This window comes from Opisthorchis viverrini (genome assembly GCF_000715545.1).
Source record: "Opisthorchis viverrini unplaced genomic scaffold opera_v5_498, whole genome shotgun sequence".
NCBI lineage: Eukaryota > Metazoa > Platyhelminthes > Trematoda > Opisthorchiida > Opisthorchiidae > Opisthorchis > Opisthorchis viverrini.
The window spans coordinates 119,526-135,569 of NW_008752161.1; the positions used below are offsets into that span (position 1 = coordinate 119,526).

Here is a 16,044-nt window from a genome sequence, read left to right on the forward strand (position 1 = left end):
TTAACATCACCGATACACTTTGGTGCCCATGATCTTTAGCCATTTTGACAACTTTCGATGTCCCCCCTCATCGTCGAACACCAAGGGATGTTAGAAATATTATATCTACCAAATTCCGATGTCATCATCATCATCGTCAGCTGTATTAACCGCGTACTTGTACAGTGGTTGTAGCTGCCACAGTTTCGTTCACCGATGATTCGGGGAGGTGGGGTAGGTAGCTGCGCATTGGAGGCTGATAAATTAGTGCGTAGATACAGCACCGCAGGTGGACTGTGAAGTGAGTGAATTGGGAAAGGCATTGAAGGCAATAGCTTGGATGCAGGAGCGCCATTTAGGGAGCGACTGGGCCATGTCTGAGAGTGTCTCTAACCATTGATATGGCCCGTCTCGGGGTCCCCATCCAGGAAGACGACAGTGACCAGCGCAGCTGAGTTTGCTGGTAATGGCTTTCATGCTTCACTGCCGATTCACTGTTTGACCGCCTCTGGCTCTCTTCCACCCTTCAAGTGGTTGTGCGAAAAGAGCCCTTTGAGGAAGTCGGTCGACTGGAACTTCCGATATTGGTCACACCGGATCGTCCTCACTAAAACAGCACAAAAGTGCGATCTTTTGAACTGTGAAATATGATCTTAAGTTAACTGTTGAATAAACAGGACACGGGAAAACGTTGTTTGTGTACAGCTGCTTGTGTTTACCGTTATTACAAACTATTATCCTGTCGGCGTTAGCAAGGAAAAAAGATGAAGTTTAGAAATACAAGTCCATGGTTTCCACACGATTGCTCCTTAACGAGCTTATCGTCTGCTTACATTTCTGTTGAATCCCAGCGTGTTTCTCACGTAATCATCGACTTATTCTCACCTACATTCCTTACTCTACTCAGCCATGGCAGATCCACGCCTAGGAACTTGTAGTCCAATTTGGAGAGTGGATCAAATGAGTGAGGACAACAAAGACTTTCTCACAATTCAGGAGCTGGCCTATTTTTTGCCTGGGAGCTACCTCATGATGGCAGGCCAAGAGGTAGATCTTGTAAGTGATAATTTATTCACACATGTAACACATGTTTTCTTGATAGTTGTATGCTGATATTCCAGAGTAATTGGCTCAGTAATCGACGTCATTTGCACCAGGTTGAACCAACTGCAGCTCTTCTGATAGAATCTAAGTGAAAAATAATCATATGATGGTAGTTTGAGTAGAAGCCAGTGACAGTTCATTTGGATCTGAGTGCTGTTTGACTAGGTTGTACTAAAACAATATCGGATTGGTTTCGTATCCCGATCCATTCAGCTAGAATTACTTTACCAAATTACCAAAAACCGAGCTTTCAGATCTGCTGCTTCTCTACACGTATAGTCCTCGGGGCTATACAAGCCCCGACAGACAACTGCTCCTTCCCTCATTCTGTCAATAATATGACGTTTTTGCACTGAATCGGGTTAAAATTTATAGCAGGTAGGAGCGCTTGACACATACTGAATTCCTAAACTTCTCGTTCGATTCACAACGCACTATTCTGGTCCTGAAATGATGGAGAACAGTTATTCGTATGAGGCGCTTGTACGGTGGTCACCTATGTTAGTAAGGTATACGGGATTATTGTTGGCCAAAATTACGGTTCATTATTAGAAAAGGCTTGTCGTTAACCATATCAGTGAACCTTCAGTCATACGTAAAAGGTGGATGGTGAGGCGAGTCAGGAATGGACACAAAATCGGCCTTGATCACTAAAATCCAGAAGCTCAATTTGCACTCTCAATAGTACGTAAGTGGCCACTCAGTCAAATGCCTGGTAGGATAAAATGCTAGTCGAACAGACTAATTATTTTTCACGACAACAACAACGACAACTCATCATGTATGGCGCTAAACTATGGGCGCTGTGACGTTTTGCAATATTCGTCAGATGTGGCTTTCAAGGGTAATTCGATATTTCGGTATTCTAGGATCAGTTTCACGACAACAACAACGACAACTCATCACGTATGGCGCTAAACTATGGGCGCTGAGACGTTTTGCATTATTCATCAGATGTGGCTTTCAAGGATAATTCGATATTTCGGTATTCTAGGATCACTGAAGGTATTCAACCGTTGAGGAAGGGAACAGGTTTTCGGAAGCCAGTCCTCCAGGAACTTAATTTCGGTGATACGAATGACTAACCTCTTGTCCGAGGGGCTTCTTCTGTGTCATAGCTGAAGGAGAACCTTCAAGGAAATTCTTCTAGGAAAAACATTTCGCACACCCAATTTTAAGGACGCTTCTTGTCTGTCCGCCACCCAAATCCACGATAATATTAGTGGTTGCATAGGTTTTTATTATCTCGCTCAACTCCAGTTTAAACATTCCAGCTACACTGATTTTGGCCGCTGTCAACATTCGTTTGTATTGTTTTTTAATTAACGTTTTTACACTGAGCAAAATAGACCGGCTTTTTGTGGGCAGTCTACCTAATGCCTACATCTAACCAGCTGATAAAGACACGGACCATTGACATGCTTTCGTCTACTTCCTGTGCAATTGCCTATGATTTGCTTTGCCTGCTTCGGGATCAGTACCAATCAGTCGATCGAGGCCAATTCTCGCTTTGTTGCTTTTCAAGTAAATCACCTAAGTAATTTCGAACAATTTGATTCCATCACCCAGTGTGGAATCTTTATTCGCAAACTCGTCCTTGATCAAGAGCGTCAACTTAAGCTGTGAATATATGGTCCGAAACAACATCGAATAGGTGTATCCGTGAAAAACATTATACCCAAGATATTCCATCGATGGCCTTTGTCAACAGCCAACCGGAGTTGTGCAAGTGAAGGCAGCCAAGTCAAAATTTCCCTTCGCCTTCGTCTTAGTGAGACACTCTGAAAGGACCATCCAGCCATTGTTTTTTTACCGACGACTACTTAGTTGGATACCCGTACTTTGACCATTTGTTTGACCCTTGTGGCGCTTTTTTCGTCGTGGATTCGGTCCAACACGACTGAGTATCTTAACGATACCAGCTATGACTGAACTTCCACCGTTTTGAGTACTTAATTGCGTGACAAATTTAGTCTTTATTTTTGACTACTCACAAGTAACACGAAGAGTGTCGTCTCAATCGGATTCTAGGGAAAACAGGTCTACGTAGACAGGTGAGCACTGCTTCCCTATACTAAGAAGCAGAATAGACTCTTCAGAAGAATCGCTGGCCCCCAATTTGCTTAGTGTACAGTTCAGTTGCTTGCCCATTGTTTGTGTAATAAACCCATATGTTATAAACCCATTCATAGCAATTCACTCTGCAGAAGTGGTGAACTCACTTGCGTTTTCGCATGGTCAGCGTAGAACAATGCTTACACAGAACCATATGCGTTTGTATGCGTAAGCAAAGTAGTGGTGCATGCACCTTTTGCCTTATCAGCCAACTGGTCCAACGAAGTGAAATAGCATGGGGCTCTTGGGGCTATTACTTAATAGTCAACTGTCCATCATTGGAGTCACTTGTCACTTTGACCGGGTTGACACTGGATTTAGTTCATTGTTGAAGTGTCCGTGCTTCCTAAGTCTGTTTCTTCCCATTCGGGTTGAGCCAACTGCTTTTTTGGTCTGAGTGTCTAAGGTTCTGTTCAAAACAACATTTCTTACGGATGCGCCGGGTGACAAGTGATGCACAATAGACATTACAACTAAGTAAAGAATGTTCTGGGGACACTCAGCCTAAAGGGAAACCAGGAGTTTCTACAAAATTACACATCTTCAAAGAGGTTAAAAATATCACGTCTGCTTCGTACCCATACTTTTCAAAGATACCAGGAATAGCTTAGTATCTTTTTTGTCCAGACATATACATAAAAATGACTAGAAATTTATTCATATCTGTATTGACACTCCAGATACTAAATGCGTTTGTCATTCTCAAATCCTAAGCACTAACACAAGACAGACAAGACGGAACCCCCGAGCGATCGATTTATTTTGATATGATAAAGCAAAGTTTAACGGTCAGTACCACGCCTATGTTAATTAATAACGACACTTTCTTCCCTTCTCTTAGTCGAACGGTGAAACCGACTTGATGGCCTGGTCGTACAAGTCGTTCAATGATTTTTCAACCTACTGCCCCGCAAATATCATGCTACCGAACAATGGCATGAACCGCTTGCAGAGTTGGCGGGCCTACTGGACTGCGGCGTCCGGTGTGGGCTTATTGTCAACCGCAATCGACCAAGGTCGAGTTGTGATTTTCCCACCGAGTCTAACAGATAATCTCCTCAATATTTATCGGAAACACAGAGAATCAAATGTCCGTGCTTACTTCGTAGTGAGCTTTCAGACACTGAACACGGTGGTTCAATTTTCCTCCTCTGTATTCTTTGACATAAAGTCGCCACAAGTTGAAGTTGCCTACGATTCAAAGCAAGTTTACCACGGACGACGTCAGTTTGGTTCGACAACTCTGTTCAATAATCAAGTCCTGTTGCTGTATTACTATTGATCATCCGGAGTTTTTACTAGCCCAACCTAGGACCACCACACCTGTGTTCCAGTTGACCGAATAATATTTTCACAAAACTTTCTTCACCAAATGATTTTTATAACAATTATTTGAAAATACTTTTGATTCTGCTCCATTTGCCGCCAAAACTGCCCTTGTACATAAATTCATGCAAAAAATAGAACATGAGCCTTTTTCAGTAGACGATTGATTGGCCTTCTGTCTATGCACATGGTGGGCATCGTACACCAAAGTTTAACCTTTTGCAAAAGTTGACCTGAATGCCATGGTTGATTCTTTCCGTTCATCGTATTGGAATCAAAACATCAAACGCTGGAACCATTTTGTGCAAAGGGGCTTGGAACATGCTAGTGACATTAACCGAACAAACAGACACATAAAGCAATATTGTACGGACATTCATGTATTTTTCGAGGAAAACTTTGTCATTTACTCTCTGGTAACCTAGCCAGGAGCCTTCAAGAAAGTGCCGGGCGAAAATCCTTGATTCGTATCGCAGACACCCACTCCTATAACTAAGCTATTGAATATTTGAAGATGGCTCTGTGGACTGCTGCACATCAAAAAAGGTAGTGAACATCATCAGTAAAATGCAGACACTATTTTGGCTTTACCAAAATGAGGTCTAGAGAGCGCGTAAAATCAAATGCACAATAAATTTTCTTGATTAAAGCCAACCCACTACTACCTTTGCGCTCATCAGATAGACACATTCTCCGAATCTGTTAAGCTTATGTTCTGTCTGAATCCAAATGTTGCCGACCATTGTGTAGAGCCAGGAGATAATTGGTAAGACGTTTTTAAAGCTCCATTTTTGTTGGAATCGGTGAAAATTCACAGGATTGATTTGCAGAGATGGAGCTTGGGTTTACCACTTGAAGAAAAAACCAGGGATCAGTTCACAATTGAAATAAAGCCCCGTAAGAATTCCCGCCTTTGCTTTAGGTAATATCATGGGTATGGTACAATTGAATAGAATAACGGAATGATCAACGAATGTCGAATGGTTGCCCCTCAATTTTAAGGCGCCTCCTGATGCTGTCTGAAACCATCACTATTTGAAGTGATTCCACAAAAGACTGACGTACTGACAACCTGTCATTCGAACTTACTTCCCTCAAAAAACGTCTTTCGAAGTATCAACTTTATTTATACCACTTATTAAGAAAACAAAACACTTGGTTGCGAATTCACGGACTAGTAAACCAGTGGAAAGCCTGCTGCATTCATTGTAATTAGTTAGTTACGATTGAAAAAATTTGCAAGCCGTAAAGTTCCATAAGCATGTTCTCTCTCTGACCTATCACGTGACAGGAGATCATTATGCACTTACGTGGCCTCAAAATGAACTAGAAATTCCAGTATAACTCAAGATAATTGCTCTACACTGGTAAAATTACACTGAATGCAAACCCATAGTTCCACGGGTTACGCAAACATGCATCTAAAAGAACGCATTTCAGTGATCACAGCAATGCCATACTAGGAGGTTGATCAAATTATCAGTGGAAGGGTGGCTGTTAGTAGCATTATCCACAAGACAGTCAATACTGTGACACCTTGGAAGACAATCTAACGCCTCAAGTACTTGGTTTGCGTTCAACGCCATTGATCATTTTTATAAAAAGAGCTTCGGCGCTTCACAATCGCAAAACAAAAGTTACATTAGATTAGAAAATCTATAGCCAGCACCCTCGGTTTGACCCAGCTTACTAAGAGATTTTGGTGACTTATGGGCTCATGTTGCGCAATCTCAGCCACCACTGACCTGAAAACCATTTTGCTCTGGGGGAATGTTGAGGCTTCTCGAGATGAATCTTGCAGAGTCCTTAGGAGGATGCAACGCTGGATGGGACCAGCAAGTGACGAGCAGTCTGTGAAACTTAGCGGTTTTGAGACCTGTCAATTTTTAATAGAGATTTCATCCTGTCGATGAAGCCACTGAATGCTGAAAAGCTGAGAACCAGTGTGCAGCTGCACCACCCTTGTTGGGAATCATCAGTAAGAGTCGCCACTTGAGGAGCTGATCAGTACGTGACCATGTGATGTGGTTTCTGTGACTGAAGGATGAGTGGCACTATGTCCTGTCTAACCCCATAGCCAAACGTTTCAGTGATCAAACACTGGCCGTAAGGTCGTGGGATGTGCACTGCTGACGACTCAAAAAGGGATGAAACAGTTGTAGTGATTTGATTTGGTTTCTGTGACTGAAGGATGAGTGGCACTATGTCCTGTCTAACCCCATAGCCAAACGTTTCAGTGATCAAACACTGGCCGTAAGGTCATGGGATGTGCACTGCTGACGACTCAAAAAGGGATGAAACAGTTGTACGATGAATTCCAGGCTTTTCAGCATAGATTGGCTGTAGTGACAGGATGAAACCTCTATTGAAATTCTTGGAAATATCCATTTATGTGGGTGTATAAATGGTAATTGGTTGAAATAGTGGTAAGTCCTATTGCTCCCAGTGCTGAAGCGGATTTCATCTAGTGGACTCTGGACTGTGAGACCTGTCAGCCGAACTCCAAAAGTTGGCTGTGCACGTCGAAGGAGAAAAAGTAATAAGATATTGCCTTTTCCTACTTAGTCCGGAAACCATCTACCTTCAGATTGACGGAAAGAAGGCTAGCAACCAATTACAGAGCTCTCATGTGTGGGGTTCGACTCAGAGTTTTGAAGTGCTAAGTCAATATTTTCTTTGCTCGGCTACCGGGACGTTTTGTGCATTGAATATCATCCTGCTCCATGAATAGGTACACCAGAGTAGAATCATGTTAGTTTCTCAGTTTAGGTGGGTTATTCCCACCAAGTTACCTGTAAAGGCAGATAACTCTCACTTTTTCTCAACTTCTGCAACTAGGTGCTGAGAATTCCGTATGTGACGAATTCCTCATCAGTATCCCAAAAGGCGGTCAAACTGTGGCACACTAACATGCTTTGACGTACCTGAGGAAACTTTGGCCCTGATCTACTACTATTCCAAGGTTACTCGCAAATACTTGACCGAAAACAAGGCCTTTCTGTGGCTTTTTGTCAGAAATTTGAGTCTACGTGGTAGTTTATACCTCGTAATCATCCGAAGCGACGACAGAGTTTTGACCTGATGTCTTTTGTAGTTCACACATTGTCCTCGGTGACATTTCAATTGGTTTTAGCTAAGATAAAAAGACATTGTGAAACTACTTCATAGATCCAACCTCAGACCTCTTGTTCTATCAACATAAGCTTAAACGAAACTGTAAACGATTTTATAAACGCCATAATTGGTAAATAAAAGTGTCGTTGACTTTCTGATAGGCTTCCATGATTTCATACCTTTTGTGATTCGGTCAGGCCGGTATCCTATTGATCGTTTCTAATAAACTGCCGGCAAAACAAGGAACATCAAAGTAGGCCACGTTTTTTCTCCTCATCATTTATAGCTTATTTTGTCACCCATTCTAGATTGCCTGTGGCAGAACTAATAACAGGTCGTTTTTGAACAGCAGGACAGAGTCGAACGGTCGTAATTTATTCAACCAGTGTACGTATTTACCTCAATCCATAACACACAGCACGAACCGCTGGCTGTACAGTAACAAAATCCAGTTGGCGATACACACTCACTTGCATTTCAATTTGGTTTCCATGGGAGACCTAACTGAATCTCTCGTCTATGGTGATACAAGCTTGGGTAGTGCGCCCACTTGATGAACAAAACCGGGCTTGGGCTGTCGAAGAGTTTTCAGCAAACTTATGAGTAGTGTGGCACGTCAAAAACTCGATTGGGTTTCAAATTCTCTCCGGATTTTTTACAGTGCTTTTCATTCGGCGTAAACACACTACAGTACCTACTGATAAACGCGGTGTTCACAATGTATTACTGTTCACTTCACAGATGACCAGACACTTTGCACACGGTCCTGTCTGAGCTGGTGGGTCGCATTTCGTCTTTAATGATATTATGCAGTTTATCACCCTCGTTCCCTTGTTTATCCATTAGACCACTTGAGAGGGACTATTAACTCGTGTTCTGTTCACTGAAGTGCGATCTCAAGTGATTTCAAGGGAACAGCGAGCGAAAACAACCTTCTCTCTGATTATCCTACCAGTCCATAAAATCCGCCTATACACTTTAAGTGCAATGCTGTTTTCATTTCCAGAATTTATTTATAGCTCTAACTGAGTCTTACCCATACTTAAGCCTATTACAATCAGTCAGATAACTCGGACCTCTGTGATATGACGTCTGAAGTTGAAGTTCATCTTACGGCGCGGTGTTTCGCATATGCCCTCTCATCCCAGTTGTTACTCTGCATCTGCATCAAAGTTTAGAATGCTGAATGGTTAGATATTTGCAGATGAGACCAAACATGCTCTGAACCACCGAAGAAAATCAGTGGTAACATAACAGGAAAACAATCGAAAGCACAAAGCTCTATGGGTTGTGGATAAAACTTGTTTGTTCCTTAAGGGGAAACGTCAAATTGATGTATAATGTTACATTTGTTGGGAAATTAACTATTTCCCGGATATTTATACTTGGGAAAATTCAACAGTTTCCTCATGCGTAAAGTAAGATCAGTTAAGGATAAAATATTCCGGAGAGTTTGTGTTGCACGAAATGAATAAATGAGTAACTAAGTAATTCAATTGATAACGAACGCATCCGTTGGCGATCTGTCAGATAACCAGAATCACATACCACAATCAATGTCGAAATGATAAAATAGACCAACAATTTACACAACACTGAACAGTTTAATTCCACCTAGTTCTTTCAGTTCTGTCATCTCTTTAGATGGACAAAAGGTGCTCATTCGACTAATGAATGAAACGCATGGATTTATTCATGTAATTTGGCTAAATCTAAGGTAAAAAGCTAAGCTCATAAGGTTGTTGAAAACTTTTCGACAGCTCATCAGTTAGGCGCAGTCCCCGAGTTTTAGTCAAGCTCATGTTCTACTTGAACCCATATTGCACAAAATTAGCAAAATACACTCATTTGCAAACAAGTAGAACATTAATTTGACGGAAACTCAAGGACTGCGCCCACCTGATGAGCCCCAAGAAGGGCGAAACCGGTCGTGGGTTGTCGAAGAGTTTTCAGCAACCTTATGAGTAGTGTATTACGTTTATACGTGCGTCGCGACATCTCGAATACCGTACCAAATAAAACATGATGCGGCCTGGTGCAACCCATTCGGTTACTTGAAAACAACATAAACTAGTGATTCAGCTGGGTTCCAGGTGAGTCTCCTAAAAACCAAACTTGTCTACACTGAATGCATTTCGGTATGTTGTTTTTCATGTTTTTGTATCCGTCAGCAGCTTACATCTGATGAATTTATGGGGAACCATAAAATCACACCCTTTTGAGTGTGTGTGTGTATGTGTCTATGGGAGGGGGAGGTTCGAGCGCTCATGGATGCAGACGGTCAGCAGTCTGGTTAACCTCATCTCAGGGCAGTGGCGCCACTGACCCATAAATTATGCAGTACAAGTCATTTGATTAGGTGGCGAGCTGAAGTTTCACAAAAAGTACGGGTTGGTAATCGCAGACGTAATATCACGAGTATTCGACACTTTCTTGACAACTCCGCGACAAAAACGGCTTCAGAGTGGGAAACATCGAAATAGCATTTTGGCACAGCGTCAAACCTCACAAACTGTACGTGGATTGTGAAAATTGTCGCGTAAGCATTTTGGGGACGGTATTCTTTCGCTTTGAAATCTTTAGTCGGCCTAACACATGACAGTCAAATAACAGGTTCCTCAGATGTCTATAGATCTACCTGATGCACAGCACTACAGTTAGCTATTCTTTGGTTTTGAACGGTTCGAAGTAAAGCGAACGTTTCCTTTTTGAAAGGATATTCGAGTGATTTGCTTGATTCACTCCTCGATGAACAGCAGTTCGAATGGCCTATCTCCACTGAATACGCAGAAGAAAATGATGAGTTTGACAGCTATATTGCGTTGCCAGAGCTGAAGATATTCGCTCTAACTGCAGGATTCTGGTTATTGCGTAGATGTGGTAACCGGTCCTGGTGTACGTAGTTAATGTCAACAGTCGTGGGGAGAAACGGGTCAACTACTCATGAGTGTGTTTTCAGTGGGATTACACTTTTGAATCCATTAGCCAAATCAAACATCATCGCTTCCAAATGCACTCCAAAATGTCGAATTCCCTTAAGTGGTAGATTTCGTTCCGAATTAACAAGATCAGGGAGATGGTTGGAGTTTTGTAGGAACAGCTCAAACTTGTCGACAATGCTGGTGGTCACTCACCTGCAACCGATTGGATATGTTGGCTTGTCCTGCAAGTGAAGGCGTACTTCGTAGAGGTCAAACATGCTAAACTAGTCTCTTTTTGCTCTTTTTGGCTTATCACAGAAACTCTCCCTCTATAAAAATCGCAGAACTGCGTAAAAAAAGTTATGTTAACTGCACGAGACAAGTATCCTTATATACCCAACATATTCCACTGCGGGTTTTCCGTTTTGGCTCTCAGTGTCTCCGGAAGGGATAATGATCATACTTTTCCAACTTATAGTTGAGTAGAAGGGAAACAAGTGTGACCTGTGTTCAGTATCTAAATTGTTCAGTTGAAAAGGACTGATGTTTGATTAAATTCAGCTGATTGGTTATCCTTCTGACTTTAAGGAGCTAAGTCATAATGGCTGATAATAAGTACCAGAGATAACAGTTTATCTGATCAGACCTTCTCAATCGTCAAAGTCAAGGTCTTTTTGTGCTTCACACTCCAGCTTGAAAGATTCCCTACTGAGTAATTTTTTTGGTTCCTCAGCCTTTTTAAAATCGATATTGTTTTGCAGTACAGCGACACGTACAAGCTGGGAGACTTGTACTTGAGAAGCGTTTTGAGCTTTCGAAAGAATCGTGGAATAGTTTTCCAGGCCGTGGGATAGTAGTTTTCTGAAACCTGAGCCTGAAATACTTAGAGGTTAGTTATGTGATAACTCAGCAATGCTCAGATTGGACCGTTGCGTAAGGATAGTGAAAGATGGTTGGAATACAAAGGAGACATTTTGATAAGGAGAATTTGTTCTGTAAGTAGAGCCAATCCATGCTAAAAAGGCAAGAAGTGCTGTAAGGCTGTTTTATCCCTACTGGAAATTAGCATCTCAAGAAACACCAGAGGGTTTTGAACTCAAGACCTCCTGGGTGGTGGTTTGACTTGTGTCCACTAGCGGCCTATCTAAAAGAACTCCACTAATGTGTGGAACAAAATGTGTGGAAAGGGGGGGGGGCGGTGGATAGCTTCCTTCTTCAATACGAGAGAACTGAACTCGATTGAACACAACCATGAATATAATCACATTAAACTAGGTAACGAAACTTGGATCCGGCAGACTACTGGCTACAAACAAATTGACCATAATGTCACTGTTCCGCTTACTCAATGCACACCAGGAACATCTTCGAGGAAATTATGGGAAAGTAATTCAATCTTTCTCCACTGAACTTGACCATTACTTCGTCTGATCAATTTGTCCCACTGTTAAGTGTTGTGTGACTGATTATTATTAGTTCATCCATCAGTTCAAAGTACAAGAAACAAAATTATCAGATGGAACAATTTACCCTAGGAATATTCTCCAGACTTGAGTGAAAAAAGCTAACAGAGTTACGACTTCAAAAAGTGGCCTACCGTTTCAGAGATGATTGTTGTTTCTCACAACCCTAAAGCCAAAGTTTCGTACGATCGATGGTGTATTGGCACCTCCATACTTCATCCTCATGCGTAAACACAATAATACTACTCAGGTTTGGGCGATCAACGTGACAGATTGCGTTAGATCCTATCGTCTTGTTACTCTTACACGGTTGAGAACTATACTGGAAATCGAGATGTGTACGTTTTAGTTACGAAGCACGAGAGACATTGTTTCAAATTAAGTTTCAATCCTGTCCGATCTCGAAAGGTCACTGGGTTCTAATTAAGAACAGCCAAGCCTGGAAACTCACTTTATCGAATGTTAAATTTCTTTAGTTTCGGCAGTTTCCACGTACAGTAGATGATTGTCAAGCCAAACTCCTTGGGAATGGGATAGAGCCTACTGCCATAAAGAAGTTTTCAAGACGCATGATCATCTTTTTGTAAGATAACTGAAGTGAGGGGTATCAGGGTTTCCCTTGACACGTTTGAAGGAAGAAGCAACTTTTGTGACCACAATGAAATAAGTAAGAAGGTTACATGCATGCAGCTAGGGTATAATTTTTGTGGTAATCAGACAGATACATTCAGTCTTTCGGCTGAGATATCACTTTTTCATTTTCTGCTAATAGAAAAAATAAGGATATTTCTACGAAATTCATCGCCGTCAAAATGGTTGTGATTTGTTTATGTTCTAGGACAAGTGCTGTGACGGCTGTCAGAATCTTCATTTCGGACGCGTGCATGCTTATCGATTATTTAGTAGTAGTTGTAGTGGTAGTATTGATTGATTATTGATTATCTGATTCGTTTTTAGGTAGAATGATGCTTGTCTATCAGTTAGAGCACTGTTACTCGCAACTCAGATGCAGTAGAGGCCAATCGAAGGCAAATAACCCGAGGATTGAGGAATGTTCACTTCTAGAATTATCATAACAACAGTAGCACAGTAGCAGAATCCCCAAAACAACTGAGATTTTTTGTGTGTGGAGATTTTGTCCTGTAAGTGAAGCCAGTCTACGCTGAAAGGCCGAAAAGCACTCCGAATTTTCGTGAGATGCGCACTGCTGATGATTACCAATAAGGATGAAACAGCTGTGCATTGCTCTGCGGCTTTTCAGACAAAATCTCCGCAAAAGACCCAAAATCTCCTCCCACTGCCAACAACTTTGAGATATCTGAGAATAGTTAAAGCACATCGTTTAATAAGGTTTGCATGGAACGGGACTCCAAACAGATATGCGAACCCAGGGATGAAGGGACGACACCAGACGTCGACAACAGATGAAGTTGTTGAGTCCTCGACGGAATAGTCCGTCGTAAGCACGTGAAGTAAATCTGCCGATGGGCGTGAAATCATGTATTCCTGCGTCGTCCAGCATGCAATCAAACTATCGACCATGTGGTACCAGTTACGGTGTTGTGACCGGTCAGACAAAACCATTCGACTATTTACCAGTGATCAGATAACTGTCTGAACCAGTCAACAGCTGTCTGCACCAAAATCACACCTCAGATCAAATCCACCCGATGCACAAACAGGTCGGCGAAAGAATCGCTACAGTCTGAAATTGCCAACCATGGGTCACGTTCAGCTGATAATATTGAATACGGATTAAGGCCCTCATGTGTTCGGGAATTTTGGGCTCGTGCGACACGCTTTCCTCAAGACATTCCGTTAAATTCAAAGCATATGGCTTGATAATTATCGGGCCATCCAGGATGACCGACGGCTAATCAGACGAAATCTTCTGACTGATCATCGGTAATCTCATGATGGGCTGAAGTAGTCAATGGTTGGTTAGACCAAGAACTTATACTTGAATCTACCAGAGCGAGTTGCCTGATTATTAAAGAACTTTCACCCGTTTAATCCATACTGTTATATGCACACAGGCGTAGCCTTGCGTTCTCATCACACTATTAATCTGTGCATTGTATCGATCATCTCCTTCAGTTTCTTGTTCGTTGCTTGCCGTGGACTGCCATTATTCTCCAGGTATTTGTAAAGCAAAGGCAGCAAAAGTCAATCACACACAAATGGTTCTCTCAACCCGGGTTAGAACAAAATAGATTGGGTACAGATCGAATGCGGATCATCATCATGTTGTGAGCTACCTTTGGAGTGGAGTCACCTTTGGAATGGTGTGTTACGCAAAAAATACTTGAAATCGTCGAATATCGCCCCAAATAAAACAGTAGGCGACCTTTATTTGACAACTAGAATAAACCGAGGATTCATTTGTGTTCCTCGTTAACACCGAAGCAATTTGCAAGTTGGCACATGTGGATTAGGAGAATTGCACAAAGTAGATGTTTGAATTGTTGGAGCATTTTTATATTATCAGCCAGCTGAACTACTGAGACTAAAACATCATCATCATCAAAGACAGCAACATCAGTGTTGGCACTGATGCTTCACTGTCGTACAACCATAAAGTTCGTTTATATATGTACATTATATATATATATAATTGTATTAAAAGCCCTACAGTGAAGAGAAGAGAAAAAGAGTGGGTGAGGGAGGGGACTTAGTGCTGCCCTATGTCAAGCATACTGAGGTGCCTACACCTCCAACCACTCAATCAGACAATCTGGAAAGAAACTGACAGCAAGAACGCCACTGACATCGATTAGCCGCCATTTCTTCAACGTCTCCAGCCATGCACAGATGGGGTCACGGGGACCCCACTAAGACCAAAACACCGGGTTTGTTTTCCTCTCCGTTGCCTTCCATCACGAGTACTGTGTATTTCTGTCATCCATAACGAGCACAGTCGTGCAGGGAAAAACCCCCCGAATACAACATTGTAAGCATGTGCTTTCCAAGAGGATGCATTTCAAGTGAAAGCAAGATTTTCGACGACCATCTGGGAAAACACTTTACACGAAGAGTGTACTTATTGGCAACTCTGTAATTCACAATGACGCCTATTTCCGCCGTCTATACTTTTAAACTTTCAGAGCTAACACATCTTTTGTGAATGCGGTGAAATGTGTTTCACTTTAATCCATCCACCATTCTCCAAGTTATTTCAAAATAGCCTCATTGAGTGGTACTCACTGTGCCGTAACGGGACATAGCTTGGAACGGTCTGCGAGAACAGTAGCTCAACTAATGGAATCATACGAACCACATACTGATTTGACTTTCGATTTCTACCCACCGATTGCACGAACGAGGACAAGGAAAACTCAACAGAAAATCAGTGCGATTTCACTCAAAAAGCAGTGCTGAATCGGATGCCTTTCTATTCAAATTTATGATTGGCAGATTTGTGAGCTTAGAAAAACTTCTCCCCAATCTGTGTTTACTCTCGAGAAGTATTATATGTTTTGGAAATACTGTTACCCCTTATGCCGCACGCCTAGCAACAATCTGATAGTGCAAAATGGAAACAAGGAGTTATTCTAATCGATTAGGACGGATAGTTGGAAGCCATGACAAAAGTTATTGTTTTTGCATTCTACTTGGTCGGAGATATGTGACAAGCATTTTATCCACGTCACTGTCTTCTGGACAGTCCTTCACTCGTCCTGGAGTAGTTAATTGTCTGAGCCCAGACCACAGCGTGAAATCAGTGGAATAGACTTCCGCTCTTTATGAGTTTAAAAAGACTGCATATTATTGAATGTGCAGGGATTCGAACTTCCGGAGGCCCAAAATTAGACGCAAGTCTGTTACTACTATTCCAACAGCTAATGCTGAACGATACTGAATTTGCAGTCCCGCACAGAGGAGGGTGTTCACCCTCGAAAGAGGCGAATGTCAATGAGGTCAAATCTCACATCTAGTGCTTCTCTGCTCTCATCGGCAAAGAGGAGAGTAATTCCAATGAAATTGCTGTGTATCCATATTGCACAAGTTATAACACTACCTAT

The 16,044-nt window shown here is 42.0% G+C and overlaps 1 protein-coding gene across 1 annotated transcript in view; it reads left to right on the forward strand.

Annotated features, from left to right (window-relative positions):
- T265_15437 (hypothetical protein) overlaps window positions 1-4,678 on the forward strand; it is a gene marked incomplete at both ends in the record, with an annotated part of 37,198 nt that extends 32,520 nt beyond the window's left edge. Inside the window, 2 exons of the mRNA XM_009178114.1 lie at window positions 887-1,035; window positions 4,040-4,678. Coding sequence (XP_009176378.1) covers window positions 887-1,035; window positions 4,040-4,480 — 590 coding nt within the window. The remainder of the gene's footprint in view (window positions 1-886; window positions 1,036-4,039) is intronic.
- Window positions 4,679-16,044: the final 11,366 nt, after the last annotated feature.